The following is an 18,449-nucleotide window of genomic DNA, read 5'->3' on the forward strand; positions in this document are numbered from 1 at the left end:
GATTCTTGATTATCAAAGGGATCAGGGGTTCTGGGTAAAAAGCAGAAGAATGGTGTTGAGAAACATATTGGCCATGATTGAATAGTGGAACAGACTCGATGGGCTGAATGGCCCAATTTCTGCTCCTATGTCTTATGGTCTTATGTGTACAATTTGCATGTATTAACATCCTCAGTATCATGTCATCACAGCCAATGATGTGCAGTTTCCCATTATTCCATCTATTGGATATTTCCCAACAGGAGAGTCAGCGTGGGTATTGGGTGACTGCTTGTTTCTCCAGCTTCCCCTCATCTTGGACACTAGTCACCGACATCTCAGGCCATGCTCCATGGACAGCACCTGCATGCACTCCCTCATTACTAGAGGTCCAGGTCCCCACTGACAAAGCATGGTGCCAAAATTCCCTCTGACCGGGTGGATGGCTGGATGTTTAACGTCAAAATTGACACTTAGCCGATATTCAATAAAATTCAGCCATTCAATTTGTGTCTTTTCATTCATGGGATGATAGCATTGCAGACTAGGCCAGCATTTATTGCCCATAAGCGTCAACCACGTTGCTGTGGGTCCAGAGTCATATATGGGCCAGACTAGGTAAGAAGAGCAGCTTCCTTCCCTCAGCGACATTAGTGAACTAGATGGATTTTTCCTGACAATTGATGGTCATCATTAGACTCTTAATTTCAGATTTTCAGAAAAGAAGAGAATAGAAACTCTACAGTGTGGAAACAAGTTGTGTGGCCCAACAAGATCTCACTGACTCTCTGAGGGGTATCCAAATCAGACCCATTCCCAACCCTACATTTCCCCTGAATGATGCACCTAGCCTACATATCCCTGAACACTATGGTTAATCTAGCATGGCCCATTCACTTAACCTACCTATCTTTGGACTGTGGGAGGAAACCCATGCAGACACAGGGCAAATGTGCAAACTCCACACAAACAGTCGCTCGAGGCTGAAATCAAACCCAGCTCCCTGGAGCTGTGAGGCAGCAGTGTTGACCACTGAGCCACCATGCCATTTTTGTTGAATTCAGATTTCACCATCTGACATGGCAGGCTTTGATCCTAATCCCCAGGACAGCACCTGGACCTCTGGACTAATAGCTCAATGATAATCCCACTCGGCCATTGCCATATGGTCAGTAACCCTTTTGTCAGAACTCAGGATTTGAAATGAAAAGAAAGAATTTTTGAAGTCAATGTGCTGGCAGACAGGGAGCCAATGTCTTTAATGAATGGAGGCATGATGGATCAATGGAACTTAATGGAATTCAGGACGTGGGAATTTTTAATGTGCTCGCATTTGTAATGAGTACAATGCCAAAAGCTGGCCAGGAATGCACTGAAATTGTCAAATCTCAAGGTAAGAAAGACCTTGAGTTGCAGGAGGGCAATATTGCGGGGGTGGAGACTGTAGACTGCTATCGTGATAGAATATTTCGAATTGTTCAGAACAATATCATTTTTTTAACAAGTCGCCTTTAGCTTTGAGGTGTGTCGAATAAAGTCATTTACAAGAAAGTTCCTTGCTTCACCAGAACTGAATTTATTACAACTCCCACACGGTAGACACTATTTTAACCCTCAGTCCAGTTCGTGTTGGCGTTGAGATGATAAAGTTACAATCCGAACTCACTTACTCAATTTTTAAAAATTCACTCTTGGGATGTGGGCATTGCTAGCTGGGTCAGCATTTTATTGCCCGTCCTTAGTTGCTCTTGAACACGTGGTGGTGAGCTTTCCACTTGGACCGCTGCAGTCCACATGCTGTGGGTTGACCCACAATGCTCTTCGGGAGGGAATTTCAATGACACTGATGGAATGGCAAAATGGTTTTAAGTCAGGACGTTGAGTGGTTTGGTGGGGAACTTGCAGGGAGTGGTGTTCCCATGTAGCTGCTGCTTTTGTCCGTCTAGATGGAAGTAGTCATGGGTTTGAAAGGTGGTGTCTAAGTATTTTAGCAAATTTCTGCAGCACATCTTGTAGATAGTACATACTGCTGCAACTGAGCATCAGTGATGGAGCGAGTGGATACTTGTGGATGTGGTGCCAATCAAGTGGGTTACTTTGTCCTGGATGGTGTAAAATGTCTTGATTGTTGTTAGACCTGTATCCATCTAGACAAATTGGAGTATTCCATCACACTCCTAACTTGTGCCTCGCATATGATGGACAGATTTTGGGGAGTCAGGAGGTGAGCTATTTGCTACAGTATTCCTAGCCTTTGACCTGCTCTTACAGCCACTGTATTTTCATAGTGAGTCCAATTGTGTTTCTGGTCAATGGTAAATTCCAGGATTTTGATACTTGGGGATTTAGTGATGGTAACACCATTGAAAGTCAAAAGGCAATGGTTAGATTGTCTGTTTTTGGAGATGGTTATCGCCTTGTATTTGTGTGGCACGATGTTACTTGCCACTTGTCAGCCCAAGTCTGGAAATTGACCAGATCATGTCACATTGATTGTGGACTGCTCCTATATTTGAGGACTCATGAATGATATTGAATATTGTGCAATCACCAGTGAACATCCACACTTCTGACCTTATGATGGAGGGAAGGTCATTGATGAAGCAGCTGAAGATGGTTGGGCCTAGGACTCAACTCGGAGGAACTCCTGCAGAGATGTCCTGGAGCTGAGATGATTGGCCTCCAACAACTTCAATCTTCCTATGTGTCAGGTATGACTCCAACCAGTGGGGAGTTTGCCCCCGATACCCATTGATTCTGCTTGGGATCCTTCATGTCACATGGGTGGCACGGTGGCACAGTGGTTAGCATTGCTGCCTCACAGCACCAGAGACCTGGCTTCAATTCCTGCCTCAGGCAATTGTCTGTGTGGAGTTTGCACATTCTCCCCCTGTCTGTGTGGATTTCCTCTGGGTGCTCTGGTTTCCTCCCACAGTCCAAATATGTGCAGGCTAGGTGAATTGGCCATGCTAAATAGAGTTAGGTGAAGGGGTAAATGTAGGAGAATGGGTCTAGGTGGTTTGCTCTTCGGAGGGTCGGTGTGGACTTGTTGGGCCGAACAGCCTGTTTCCATACTGTAAGTAATCTAATCTAAAAAAAAAGTCACACTCCATCAAATGTGGCCTTGATTTTAAGAGCTGTCACTCCCCTCTGGAATTCGGCTATTTTGTTCATGTTTGAACCAAGGCTGTAATGAGGTCAGGAACTGATTGGCCCTGGCAAAACCCAAGCTATGTATCAGTAAGCAGGTTATTGCTGAGCAGATTGACAGACTGCTGATGACACCTTCCATCAGTTTACCAATGATCAAGTGTAGACTAATGGGGTAGTAACTGGCTGGGTTAGATTTGTCCTGCTTTTTGGTTATTACCTGGGCAATTTTCTACATTGTCGGGAAGATACCAGTGTTGTAATTGTATTAGGGGAGTGACAAGTTTTGCAACTCAAGTCTTCAGACCAAGTGCTGGAATATTATCAGTGTCCATAGCCTTTGCAAAGTCCAGTGCCCCCAGCCATTCCTTGATATCAAAAAGGCGGAAAACTGCCATCACTGATGCTAGGTACCACTGGAGGTGGCTAAGATGGATCATTCACTCAGCATTTCTGGCTGAAGACAGTTAATTATATTTTGCATTGATATGCTGAGTTCGTCCATCATTGAAGATGGGGATATTTGTGGAGCCTCCTCCTTTAGTGAGTCCCTTACTTCTCCACAATTTATGACTGGATATGGCAGCTCTGCAGAAATTAGATCTGCATGGTTGTTTGTGGGAATGCTTAGCTCTGTCTATTAATTGCTGCTAATGATGTTTGGCATGCACGTAGTCCTGTTTCGTAGCTTCACCAGGCTGACACCTCATCTTCAGGTCTGCCTGGTGCTATTCCTGCTGTCCTACCTCCATTCAATCTGGGTTGATCCCCTTGGTTGGTGGAAATGGTTGAGTAGGGGGGAATATGCTGAGCCATGAATGCAGATTGTGCTGGAGTATAATTCTGCTGCAGTTAATGGTCCACAGGGCCTCATGGTTGCCCAACCTTGAGTTGCTAGATCTGTTTGAAGTCTCTCATTTAGCATGGTGATCATGCTACACAACATGATGGAATATGTTCTCAATTTAAAGGCAGGACTTCACCTCCAAAATGACTGTGCAATGGTCAGTTTTACTCATACTGTTATGGACAGAAGCATCTGCAGCTGGCAGATTGGTAAGGATGAAATCAAATATGTTTTTCCCTCTTGTTGGTTCCCTCACCACATACTGCAGACCCAGCCTCGCAGTTGTGTCCTTTAGGACCGACCAGCTCAGTCAGTAGTACTGTTGCTGAACCACTCTTGGTGGTGGACATTGAAATTCCCCACCCAGAGTACATTTTGTGACCTTGCCACACATGAAGGGGTTTAATGAACCAACTATCGGTGATGGTTTCATGGTCATCAGTAGATTTTTAATCTTTTAAAAAATTGAATTCAATTAAAAATTCCACCATCTGCTGTGGCAGGATTTGAAACCAGGCTCCCAGCACCAGGGAACTGGGTTTGCTTCTGTCCTCGGGCGAGTATCTGTGTGAAATTTGCACATTCTCTCTGTGTCTGCATGGGATTCCTCCAGGTGCTCTGGTTTCCTCCCACAATCCAAAGATTTGTTCATATAGCAAACACAATGCATGCGCATTGACCATTTCTTAATTAAGCCATTAAGAATAAATGGGTTAATTTCTGCTCCTATGTTTTATGGTCTGATGGTATTATGAGCTTGGTATCTCAGGTGGGCTCAGAGTAAGTAAGTAAGTGCCAAGACAATGAGTGAATAGCCTGGAGATGCAGCCTGGTCCAGTCCCTGAGTGCACAGTGTCCTTCCTGCAGCATTACATTGATAGTTACCAGTGCAGCCCAAGTGCAGCATTGAAGAGCAGAAGTATCTGAAAGTGAATCAGAGATGTTCCATAAGGCTGGGGGAGGGGAAGTTTGTGTCAGGAGCCAATGTCTGTGAACATTGGGTGGGTGTGGCCAGTGTCCATAGTGTGTGCTCTGAAATGTTAATGCCCAATGTTCAACATGGAGGTCCTTCAGGGCTAACCAAGTACCTGTTCTGATTTCCTCATTGAGAATTGTGGGTGGCACGGTGGCACAGTGGTTAACACTGCTGCGTCACAGCGGCAGAGACCCGGTTTCAATTCCCGCAGGCGACTGACTGTGTGGAGTTTGCACATTCTCCCCGTGTCTGCGTGGGTTTCCTCCGGGTGCTCCAGTTTCCTCCCACAGTCCAAAAATGTGCAGGTCAGATGAATTGGCCATGCTAAAATTGCCCGTAGTGTTAGGTGCAGGGGTAAATGTAGGGGAATGGGTCTGGGTGGGTTGCGCTTCGGCGGGTCGTTGTGGACTTGTTGGGCCGAAGGGCATGTTTCCACACTGTAAGTAATATAATCTAAAAAAAAAATCTCAATGTCAAGCATGTTTTGATGCGTTTGGGAAGATTAGAAGCTGACTATTAATGGTGCAAGTTGGGCATTAACAAACTGATTAGCAATCAATAATCCTGTGAATTGGCCATGCACCACTGCCTAGTACTCAGACCTCTTGGCATCATGGTAGCCCACAAACCTACGAACACACTAAAACAGCAGCTAATGAACTTGAAAGACCCTAAACAGACAACAAGCAAAACTAATTTTATTTACAAAATACCTTGCAAGAACTGTAACAAACAATACATTGGACAGACAGAAAACTAGCCATCAGGATACATGAACACCAACTAGCCACAAAAAGACATGACCCACTCTCACTAGTATCCTTACATACAGATGAGAAAGGATACCACTTCAACTGGGACAAATCATCCATCCTAGGACAAGCCAAACAGAAACATACACGAGAATTCCTAGAAGCATGGCATCCTAACCGGAACTCCATCAACAAACATATTGACTTGGATCCCATTTACCACCCCCTGAGAAAAAGAACAGGAAATGACATCCCACAGAAAATAACATCACCAATCCAAGGAACTCTAAACACATAAATAGAAAGTGGGCATACCTCCAATGCTTCATCCGGAGGCTCACTGATGATGTCACCTAGCATGGTGACGAAACATTTAAAAACGAACCTTCCAGCTCAGCGACTAAATCTATATCCAGAACCTCAACCTGAGCTACAAATCACCTCAAAACTCACTAAAAGGCTGGCCCTCTTGTACATTTCTTCCACACATATTTGCAAAGGCCATATTGCTCTAACTCCTATAAGATTCTTCCTAATGTTTCTAATCTTGATTTGTCAGTTAGGCTCAAAATAAAGAATTTGCAACTAAAATGTGAAAGCTAAACAAAAATGAAGCTCTTTGTTTCCACCCTAACAATGGAGGTGAAAGCAGAGAAAGTGCGCCCTCTACAGCTTTCACAAGTCACTACACGTTTGTGCCACAGGCTCCGAAATCAGCAACATTGAAGCAATGGCTCCAGGACCAAACTCTATCCAGTACTCAGTCCTCTTATGTTTAAAGAACTGAAATAAAATCATTGCATTATTGGTGAGTGAATCCCATATGTGAACAGCCAAAACTTTTCATATCAACATTTTGAGAATAAATCAAAATAAGATGGGCAAAGTTTGGGAGAAGATTTGTAGCTCGGGTGCTCGTTGTTGTGGTTCTGTTCGCCGAGCTGGGAATTTGTGTAGGGGACGAAACGTCTGCAACCCAAATTCCCAGCTCGGCGAACAGAACCACAACAACAAGATGGGAACTTGCACTTATGCAACACTCTTCATGACCGTAGGTCTTCTGAATGTGTTTTAGAACCAAGAATTTAAAGTTGAAATGCAGTCATTTTTCTAATGCAGCAGCTTGTGGGATCTTGCTGTGTGCAAACTGGCTTATCATTTAAGCTGTTCACCACCACCTTCGCAAGGACAATTAGGGATGAGCAATAAATGCTGGGCCAGCCAGCAAAGCCAACATCCTGAGAACAAATTTTTCAAAAGCCAGCAGGATTCCACAAACACAATGAAGACCCGATGATCTGTTTGTTTTATTGACCAGGATACAAATATATAGATGCTAATCTTTAAAACTAATATGACCCCTCAGTATGCCCATACTGGGGAAATGTACACCCATAGTCAATGATGATTTGTTCTTCTGTATTGGTTTCACAAGTGCACGTGAACAAAGAATCAGATAACTATGAGCAGTATTGAAGGAGATGCAAAGAAAATACTATTGATCATATAGGGAGAAAAAAGTAAAGTACAATCACAAACAAACATTGGGCATTTAGATCTGGATCACCTATTGGGCAGCAAACTTTTTCCAGATCAGAGTACAAAGAGCATCATAGAACTATGTACACAGATTATCTGATGTTATTTCAATCCAGTTTCAAATTCATAAATCTACACTAATAGTTCTGATCATCTCAATTTCTAAGAATGAGCTATGATCCATAATATATAGTTAAATATTATGCATTAATTTCACACTAACAAAACCAACCGATTTTAAGATTACCAAGTATTGTCTGTTTTCTTAAAGATTTTTAATGCTCATAGACTCCCTATAGTGTGGAAAGTGGCCATTCAGTCTATCAAGTCTATACTGACTGTCCAGAGAGTATCTTACCCAGATCCATTCCCTACCCCATCCCCACATTTACCACTTCCAATCCACCTGACCTGCATATCTTTGGACAGTGAGAGGAATAAAAGAAATACGCACAGAAATGGGAAGCATACAAACTCCACACAATCACCCAAGGCTGGAATCAAGTCTAGGTCCTTGGTGTTGTGAGGCAGTGGCGTTAACTATTGAGCAATTATGCCATCCAGTGGCAAACTAATGCTGCTTGTAAATTATACCAATGTTAAATTATCTCAATACCATTAAATTCCATTATTTCAGATAAGTCACCTCTGTTTCCTGTTGTGAAACGTCTGATGTTCAGGTCAAAAGTAAATTTGACTGAGAGAAGTTCAGTTGCTATGTTGTCCATAAGGAATATGATGTTAGAAGACCAGTGAGGAAAGCTGAAAATAATAAAATAATTCAGAAAGCAAAAAGAAAAAAGAATGTAAGAAAGTACATTTATTCATCAATTTTCTTGACATCAGAACACTCCAGAGAGCTCTACAGCCAACGAAGGACCTTATGAATTGTAGTGATGCACAGCCACTGATGATGTGGACTGATGATTCAGTATTGTCCTGGACTTTAGAGAGAATTCCGTGGTCCTTCTTTAAAAATTGATTGTTATATTCCAGATGATCAGTCGGCAAAGGAGACAGCTTTTAGTCAGTTGTACATTTATTTACAGAGCCAAACATTACAAGCGTACATCTCCTAACTGAAATACAGCCGTTTCAATAGTCTCATTGTAAGCACTCAAGTGAAACTCTAAGTATTACTCATCAACTGTATGCAAGGCAACATTTAATATACAATGAATACACCTGAGATTAGGTAGGACTTTGATTTAATATCTCACTCCCACAGATGACTCCTCAGACAGTACAGTTGCTCCCTTAATACTGCACTGAAGTGACAGCCAAGATCATATGTGGACAGTTGGGACTCAAACACACAGTCCTCTGACACAAAGGTAAGTCACTGAACCAATTTTGAGAGGGAAAAAAAAATGTTAAATCAAAAATCAAAAGGAAGACCCATGCTAAAAAAGGAAAGATATTTTCCAGAATTAAGTAATGGTAGTTATTAATAAGTGAGTTACTAACTTAATAAGTGCCATCACAAAGATACTCCAGAATGTTATCATTGCAGATCTGGGCTGCATCAAAAACAGAGAATTCTATACAACATAGAGAAAACATAAAAATAATTTACTCAAGAAATCAGGGTGGAAAATTCAATGTGTCAAGTCTGAAAATGTAACTGAGCTTAGAAACAGAGTAACTTGCCAGTTTGTGCACACAATCTATATTTCTATATTCCTTCTTTCCTCGACTTTCTGTGCTGTTGAAAGCATGCACCTGTGTCAGGCATATGCTTTCCCAGGTACTAGTAACATACAGGCAGTTCTGCTATGTCCCGTCTTTTGTTGACACAAATTGGCTATATTGCAATTGGGTGAATAGGGAATGCTGTTTCTCAAGCTCAAACTTGTAAAGTGCACATTGGCTATAATATGGTTAGTAACCAACACTTTAAGTATTGTTTGCACTACACAATTTTTGTATAGCATGGGGTCGCACAGGAACACAACTATCGCGTTCTGGAAGAACTGCCTGTACTCAGACAACTAACCAATTTTCAGGTGCCAGCCAAGAACAGTGTATTGCACACCCATTCTTCACAAAGACTGAGTCTGAAATCTGTACACACCTTCCGCCCACTGGTATTCAACACAAAGGAGCTTGAGCTAAAATCTTGGCCGACATTTTCTCACCACAATCCTGGGAGCACGGGCCTGAAGAGTGGGTCTTTACTGCCCAAAATGGCTCACTCATTTACCTACAAAGAATATCTGTCAAAGCCTGGGATTTTTGAGGATTCTTGCATTGGTTAGGATACAGATAATACATTTTTGGTGAGCAAAAAGTAAGTATGATAAATTTTGAAGAACCTTCGCTCAAAGGTAGGGAATTTGAATAACAGATCTTGCAGTCCAGAGAGAAGCCATTCATCTCATTGCATCTGTGCTGATTCTCTTTCAGAGTGAACTAATTGGTCCCATCCACCCATTCTTTGCTCACAGATTTTCCTGCCCAATCCCATTTTGGAAGTTACTGTTGAATCTGCTGTCAAATAGTGCATTCCAACTTGTAACTTAAATTAGAAATCCCTTTATTCCAAAGCCCCCAGCCCACCAGCTTCTTTACCTTAAATCTGTGTCCTTTGGTTACCGGCCCTCTTGCCATTGGAAACAGATTCTTCCCACAATCTTTATCAAAATCCCTTCTGAAAATGAAAACATTAAAATGATTCCGAAACCTAAATCATACCTATAAATGATAATATGTAAATAATTATGTTTTAAAAGAGAAATTTATTTCACAGTTATTACGAAGGAAGGCTTGTATCATGGATTCTTTTATGAGGCATGAATCTCCGAGCCATATTTCACTTTACAGAGAGTAAGCACACTCTCTACGTGTACATTTGTTATAACTGAAACTGAAGCAATACCTACAAGGCAGTGAGCTCCACAGATGAAAGAATAATATTCCTCTGAAAGCTGACCAAATGTAAGTTTCTTGTTTTGGAACTTGCAATGAAAGACTAAAGATCTTTATCACTCATATTTCTTTAAGAAGTAGTAGGCACAATGAAACATCATCAACAAATAGGTTACGTGATGATTTTTTTAAAAAGTTGTTTTGAAAAATGTAATCTGTAAATGTTGATGACATGCAGAGTCATGTAAAGAAAATGACAATCAGGTATCACATCACTGATTGACAAATCTTCAGCACACCACTGACATTTGTATCTCCTCCAAATGTAAAAATTACAATGCCATTAGAGAAAAAAATCTTGCAAAGTACATTAGTGGGACCTGTAGAAATGTGCTGTCTGGTTGTGGGAACAAAATACAAGAACACCCTATTTAAGTTCAGCCTGGGGTTGCCTTTACCACGTGAACTGCAATTGCTCAAGAATAGAATATAGACTATCCTTTATTGTCATGCGCATTCCAGTATAGAAGTACAGGAGGATAGTAAAAGGTTTTTACAAATCACTAATGTTTTCTGGACAATCACAAGGAATGAATGATGAACGCCAATCTTATTGGCAATCCAGATCCGATTTAATTAAAATAGATTTTCACTCCTTTGCAGTCTGAAAGCAGTGACTCATCCAGGCCTACAGTCCCTTGGGTGACTGTAACCACAATGCATCTCACTGCAGGTGACATCTCTGTTTGTGAGAATGGAGTATGACTTTGGACATGCAACTTCCAAGCTTGGCGTATTCACCCAATACCTGCATGCTCCCAAATCCCAGTAGCAGCATAACAGCCAGAGCACACAGGCTCTGAGGACATGTGATGGTACCCCTACCTCACTCACAGGTGAGATCAACTAACACAGGCAAAATAAGGAGTGCACCTTAAGGTGTCCTGGTTTTACTGGGAGGAGTTCTGTTTTCCAGTCTTGACATTTTGATTTCCGGTGGCCATTATGGTCAAACCCATTGCAGTTCTAACATGCTATCAAAAAGAAGCAGCAAGTTATGATAACTGAGTATGATTTTTCCACATAGCAAGTTGAGATTTCCAACTGCAATGCTATCAAGTATACGACAGAGGGAGGGAACATGGATTGTAGGCTGTTTACTCTTGCAGTCAGTTTCAGAGTAACATCAGCAGAAGACCACTAAAAGGTTGCCCATCTACCTCCATTTAAATTGTGCTGAGTCATGAGGCGGAGATGCCAATGATGAATATTTTAGAAAGACATAATCCTGCTACTCCCTAACTCAGTTTCAAAGCCAGTGCAGGTAGTCAAGCAGTATATCAGTAGTGTCTTCTGGATCACTGTTCTGAGGTTTTCATGCTTTTCAAGTGTAAACTGGTGACTATGACGTAGAAGTGCATTCACAAGACTGTGTAGGAACAACCTCAGTAACGACAGCTGCTTCTCTTCTTGGGTGGTCTTGGTGGGAGCTGACCATTCGAAGGCAAAGTGTTGGTATTATAGTCCGGCTAAAAACACAGAAGAGCATTAACTCATTATTGCAATACTTTGATTCATACCACACAAAGAAAATGTGTAACACCACTATGGGTTTACAAAGATTTAACATTAAAGGATGTTTGATAGGATAAATCAATAAAGGTTAACAATATATGTAAATGAAAGTCTATAGTTCATTTCAGGCAGTGATATTTAATCTTTAACAAAAAAAAGTCAGGTCTTATTGAATATTTCCTCTGTGATGTACTACACCAGGTGACCCAATAGACACAAGGCCAATAAATGCATATGCCATTATGTAAGCATGAAAATTAATCTGTGTAGCAAGGCACTGGAGAGTATTTGGATCAAGTTCCTTTATCCTCTGACTTAAATGGTTCAGATTAAACAATATTAGCACAGATTGGTTAAATTCCTGAATGATATCCACACTGTTAAATTTTTCAATTTCCTTGGAAGCTGACTTTCTTGACAATACCTTCTGGAGGTGGAAAAACCACTTTTTGTATTCGGCTGGCTTGGCACAAGAGACCTTCACAGGCTCCATCATGTTACCTACAGATAAGAATTTGCATTTGTGACCAAACAACTATAAATTATTTAACAGAGTAAAACATTCCAAGAAGCTTCACATTAATATATTTTATTTAACATCATTTTGACACAAAGCCACACAGAGAGTGATAAAAAGCTTGGCTGAAGAGTTTAGGGAAGCATTTTTTCATTCATTTATAAGGTATGGTCATCACTGGCTGGACCAGCCTTTATTGACCAGCCCTAAATGCCCTGAGGGCTGTTAAGAGTTGATCATGTTGTTGTGAATCCTGAGTCATATGTTGGTCAGACCTGGTAAGGGTGGTAGAGTTCTTTCCCTCAAGGATATTGGTCAACCTGATGAGTTTTTACAATCAATAAAGGTAACATGGTCACCATTAGACTAGTTTTATTTAAAAAAAAAACAAGTTCAAACATCACCATCTACTATGGTGAGTTTTGAACCCAGGCTCAGCCAGAAAATTAGCCAGGGGCATTGGATTTTTAGCCCACTGACATTACCACTATGCCACCATTACCTCATTTTAAAGGAGGAAAGAGTGAAGTTGGGAAGTAGGGATGGAATTAAAGTCCTGACCAAGGCTGAACAGTCAATGATACAGTGATGAAAACAAGGGAATGAAAATGACAAGCTAGAACTGAAGGACGACAGAGTCAGATGTTCGATAAAATATCATTGAAATTCTTTATAAAGCTGAGTTTTACTCTAGCTTTTAACTAAAAATAAGTTCCAGTCCAAATGTAACCATACTAACTGCCCAGCCTTGCTATCTTTAGCTAGGAGAGCAGGAAGACCAAGTCTAAACCTCTGCCCGGAAGTGAGATCAGAGCTTTCTAAGAAATAGATCCGCAAAACCGCTGGCTGAGCTTGGGGTTTACTCATACATAAAGCTCAAGTAAGTAACTGAGCTAAGAATTATTACACCAGAAAGGTCAGACAGCATATAACTTTGGCTAAGATGATGTGAACTGTGCATTAACATATTTGAATGAGGTTCATTACATCGTTCCTGCTTAATTGAAAGAGGGCCGGGTCTACTTCAATAGACTTTGTTCTATAGATGTTTTCACAATCAACCTCAGTTTAAGTTTGACATGGGGCAAAAAGCAACAGGAGACTGCATCACACCTGCTGCTTCCTAGACACAGCTTTTGAGACTACTCCCAGGCTATTCAATAGTTGTTGAGTCCAGACTGACATCTAAAGATATATTTTGTACCATTGGATGAAATCCAGGGGATGGAGCAATAGTTGACATGAGGGTGCTGGAGCCAATTGTGCTGCTCTAAAGGTTGTTGAAAATGAAATTATGTCAATTCAGAGACAGATGAGGCTTAAGACAAACCATGGACTGTAAGGGCCAGAAAACCGTGAGATAGAGCAATTATTTAAAAAGTTTCAAAAATAAAAGGTCATGGGGATTTACAGAGTAGCTTCATTGGAAAGAAAGCTCAAATTAACAAGATGAGAGATTTCCATGAGGTACAATTGCAACGGCAAATAGTAATAATAATAATAATAATAATAATAAGCAGTGTGTGAAAATCTAATGTGTGGGAACCAAATTCACGAAATGAAATGACTGACCTGTGATTTCAAACTCAAGATGCCCTACACGAGCTGATCTTTCCAAAGCTCTGATGCTTTGAGTTGCAAGTCTTCCCTGTGTGGGTTGGGATTAAAGATCAGTCTTACTTCATTTTTAGCACCAAACATATTTTTAATCATGATCATTGGCTTTTAAATGCACTAATTAACCTGACTTCAATGCTCCAAAACAATCAAATCTTGCTACATCATCCTTGTGCTTGAAGGAGTGGGCAATGCATAGTGTCCAATAAAATAAAGCTGTATCTTTTAAAACCTTCCAAAAAATCTTCAGTACGGTGGTAATCTGGAGATGACTATAGAGCATAGAGTCATAGGGATGTACAGCACGGAAACAGACCCTTTGATCTAACTTATCCATGCTGACCAGATATTCCAACCCAATCTAGTCCCAGCTGCCAGCACCTGGCCCTATCCCTCCAATCCTTCCTATTCCTATACCCATCCAGATGCCTTTTAAATGTTGTAATTGTACCAGCCTCCACCACTTCCTCTGGCAGCTCATTCCATACACGTACCACACTCTGCATGAAAAAGTTGCCCCTTAGGTCTCTTTTATATCTTTCCCCTCTCACCATAAACCTATGCCCTTTAGTTCTGGACTCCCCCACCCCAGGGAAAAGACTTTGTCTATTTATCCTATCCATGCCTCTCATGATTTTGTAAACCTTGAGAAGGTCACTCTTCAGCCTCTGACCCTCCAGTGAAAACAGTCCTAGCCTATTCAACCTCTCCCTGTAGCTTAAATCCTCCAACCCTGGCAACATCCTTGTAAGTCTTTTCTGAACCCTTTCTAGTTTCACAACATCCTTCCAATAGGAAGGAGACCAGAATTGTGCAAACATTCCAACAGTGGCCTAACCAATGCCTTGTACAGCCATAAGATGCCCTCCCAACTCCTGTACTCAATACCCAACTCCTGTACTCAATAAAGGAAACCATACCAAACTTCTTCACTATCCGATCTACCTGCGACTCCCTTTCAAGGAGCTATGAACCTGCACACCAAGGTCTCTTTGTTCAGCAACATTCCCAAGGACCTTACCATTAAGTGTATAAGTCCTACTAAGATTTGCTTTCCAAAATGCAGCACCTTACATTTATCTGAATTAAACTCCATCTGCCACTTCTCAACCCATTGGCCCATCTGATCAAGATTCTGTCGTAATCTGAGATAATCTTCTTCGCTGTCCACTAAACCTCCAATTTTGGTGTCATCTGCAAATTTACTAACTAAACCTCTTATGCTCACATCCAAATCATTTATATAAATTATGAAAATAGTGGACGCAGTTCTGATCCTTGTGGCACTCCACTGGTCACAGACCTCCAGTCTGAAAAACAACCCTCCACCACCACCCTCTGTCTTCTACCTTTGAGCCAGTTCTGTATCCAAATAACTAGTTCTCCCTTTATTCCATGAGATATAACCTTGCTAACCAGTCTCCCATGGGGAACCTTGTTGAACGCCTTACTGAAGTCCATATAGATCACATCCACTGTTCTACCCTCATCAATCCTCTTTGTCACTTCTTCAAAAAACTCAATCAAGTTTGTGAGACATGACTTCACATGCACAAATCCATGTTGACTATCCCTAATCAGTCCTTGCCTTTCCAAATACATGTACATCCTGTCCCTCAGGATTTCCTCCAACAACTTGCCCACCACTGAGGTCAGGCTCACTGGTCTATAATTCCCTGGCTTGTCCTTACCACCTTCCTTAAATAGTGGCCATGTTAGCCAACCTTTAGTCTTCCGGCATCTCACCTGTGATTATCGATGATACAAATATCTCAGTAAGAGGCCCAGCAATCACTTCTCTAGCTTTCCACAGAGTTCTAGGGTATACCTGAGCAGGACCTGGTGATTTATCCTTTACGTTTTTCAAGACATCCAGCACTTCCTCTTTTGTAATATGGACATTTTTCAAGATGTCACCCTCTATTTCCCTACATTCTATATCTTCCATTGCCTGTACCACAGTAAATGCTGATGCAAAATACTCGTTTAGTATCTCCCCCATCTCCTACAGCTCCACACAAAGGCCGCCTTGCTGATCTTCAAGGGGCACTATTGTCTCCCTAGTTATCCTTTTGTCCTTAATGTATTTGTAAAAACTCTTTGGAATCTCCTTAACTCTATTTGCCAAAGCTACCTCATGTCCCCTTTTTTGCCCTCCTGATTTCTCTCTTAGCTATAAGCTATACTCCTACTGCCTTTATACTCTTCTAAGGATTCACGTGATCTATCCTGTGTATACCTGACATATGCTTTCTTCTTTTTCTTACCCAAAACTTAATTTCTTTAGTCACTTGTCATTAATTTCATATTTTAGCGTGTTAATAGATTTACCATGGGCACATTACTCTCTCTTTCCCACAATGTTCTCTCCTGTAAGTCAGTATCTCCTCTTAGTCCCTAATGCTCCTTGAGGTGCCAGGTCCTGATAGACTGTCACCTATTATGCGATTAAAAAGGGAGTTCCAGGATTTTGATCCATTCAACAGCAAAGGAATAACAATCTAGCTACAGTAGTCTTGAAAAGACAGAATATTTAAGGTGGTGGATGTGATGCCAATTGAGTGGGCTGCTGTTGTTTTGAATGGTGTTGGGCTATTAGTGTGTTGATTAGATTCCCTATAGTGTGGAAACAGGCCCTTCGGCCCAACAAGTCCACACCGACCCGTAACCCACCCAGACCCATTCTCCTACATTTACCCCTTCACCTAACACTACGGGCAATTTAGCATGGCCAATTCACCTAACCTGCACATTTTTGGACTGTGGGAGGAAACCGGAGCACCCGGAGGAAACCCACGCAGACACGGGGAGAACGTGCAAACTCCACACAGAGAGTCGCCTGAGGCGGGAACTGAACCCGGGTCTCTGGCGCTGTGAGGCAGCAGTGCTAACCACTGTGCCACTGTTGGTGGAGCTGTACGCATCCATGCAAAGGAAGAGTATTGCATTTTACCTGATCTATGCTTTGCAGTTTGTGGCAGGCTGTGGGGAGTCGGGAGTTGAATTACTCATAGCAGTATTCCCAATCTATGACCTGCTGTTGTAACTGCATTATAGCCAATTAGCTACATGAAGATTTGAGCAGTGATGAAGGGCAGCCAAAACAAATTGGGGAAAGATTTAAGCACATCTATAAGAACCAGTTAAAAAACATCGTATAATGTAATGGGGCAAGCATAGTGGATCAGTGGTTAGCACTGCTGCCTCACAGCATTAAAGACCAGGTTTGATCCCAACCTCGGGTGACTCTCTGTGTGGAGTTTGCACATTCTCCCTGTGTCAGTGTGGGTTTCCTCCTGATGCTCTGGTTTCCTCCCACAGTCCAAAAATGTGCAGGTTAGGTGGATTGGCCAGTCTAAATTGCCCATAGTGTCCAGGGACATGCAAGAAAGGGGAATTAGCCGTGGAAAATGGACTTACAGGGATATAGTGGGTCTGGGTGGGACCTTTTGGAGGGTCATTGCAGACTCAATGGGTTGAATGGCCTTTTTCCACACAGGAGGGATTCTATGGCAGTCCCTACGTCTAGCACCATGCTTGGGTTCAGTCCCATTTGTCATGGAGGTGTATCATTATATGTCTAGATAGATGATCAGAAGATTTTTATAATAACTTCTTTTCAAATGAGGAGGGGCTATGGGAGGGGACGGAAGTCAGCCTTTATGCTGCACTGGGTATTATGAGTAAATCCATTGGCTCCCACTTCTTCCTTTGCCAGATGCAAGATTTCCTGATTAACAGAGTGTGGCAAATCTTTCAGGGCAGACAATTCTGGATATACATCAACATAGAAAGTTCATTAATGTGAACTAGCTATGAAACCAGACTTCATAGGATAATCGGCTTAAAGGAAAGTTAGCAAGTTTTGAGATTTGTAGCTCAGATTGTGGTTCTGCATGTAGGTTTGCTTGCTGAGCTGGAAAGTTAGTTTACTAAAGGAAAGTAAACAAAGATGCTGCATTTAAGCACCACTTTCTGTTAGTGTCCAAGGGATGAAAATGTAGAGAAAGGTTTTGCTGGTAACTGTGTGAGGCCAGAAAAATTTGATTAATAGGATGTAGAGTTTGAATTCCAGCTCTACGTTGAACTGCACATCAAGGCATTACATGGCCGAGTTCAGCCGGACTGTGGCTGGGGAGAGTTATTTTGTTTGTGATCACTCCATGGATTGTTGGCATCAATGTGGACTTCATCAGTTTCCTCATCTCCGCTCTCCCTACCTTATCCCAGTTCCAACCTCCCAACTCGACACCGTTCTCATTACCTGTTCTACCTGTCCATCTTCCTTCCTACCTCTCTGCTCCACCCTCCTCTCCAACCTATCACCATTACTCCCACCTTAATTTACCTATCACACTCTCAGCTACCTTCCCCCCACACCCCCACTCCTCCCATTTATCTCTCTACCCCCTTGGCTCACAAGCCTCATTCCTGATGAAGGACTCTTGCCCGAAACGTCGATTCTTCAGCTCCTCAGATGCTGCCTGACCTGCTGTGTTTTTCCAGCACCACACTCTCGACTCTGAGCTCCAGCATCTGCAACCCTCACTTTCTCCTCACATTGTGATTTAAAAGCTCTTAGAACATGGTATTAGAAACTACAACATGAAGGCAGGGGATTTGAGAAGG

General features: G+C 41.9%; 1 protein-coding gene across 2 annotated transcripts in view; it reads right to left on the minus strand.

Moving 5' to 3' along the window:
- Positions 1 to 8,264: 8,264 nt before the first annotated feature.
- The window catches only part of LOC122540401 (probable pleckstrin homology domain-containing family N member 1), a 68,296-nt gene continuing 58,111 nt past the window's right edge, over positions 8,265 to 18,449 (minus strand). For both annotated transcript variants that reach the window (XM_043676091.1, XM_043676092.1), the window contains 3 exons: positions 13,776 to 13,851; positions 12,111 to 12,187; positions 8,265 to 11,640 (listed from right to left, as the gene is read on the minus strand). In XM_043676091.1, the coding sequence (XP_043532026.1) occupies positions 11,557 to 11,640; positions 12,111 to 12,187; positions 13,776 to 13,851 (237 nt within the window). In that variant the 3' untranslated portion in view covers positions 8,265 to 11,556. The remainder of the gene's footprint in view (positions 11,641 to 12,110; positions 12,188 to 13,775; positions 13,852 to 18,449) is intronic.

Source organism: Chiloscyllium plagiosum, chromosome 34, assembly GCF_004010195.1.
Source record: "Chiloscyllium plagiosum isolate BGI_BamShark_2017 chromosome 34, ASM401019v2, whole genome shotgun sequence".
NCBI lineage: Eukaryota > Metazoa > Chordata > Chondrichthyes > Orectolobiformes > Hemiscylliidae > Chiloscyllium > Chiloscyllium plagiosum.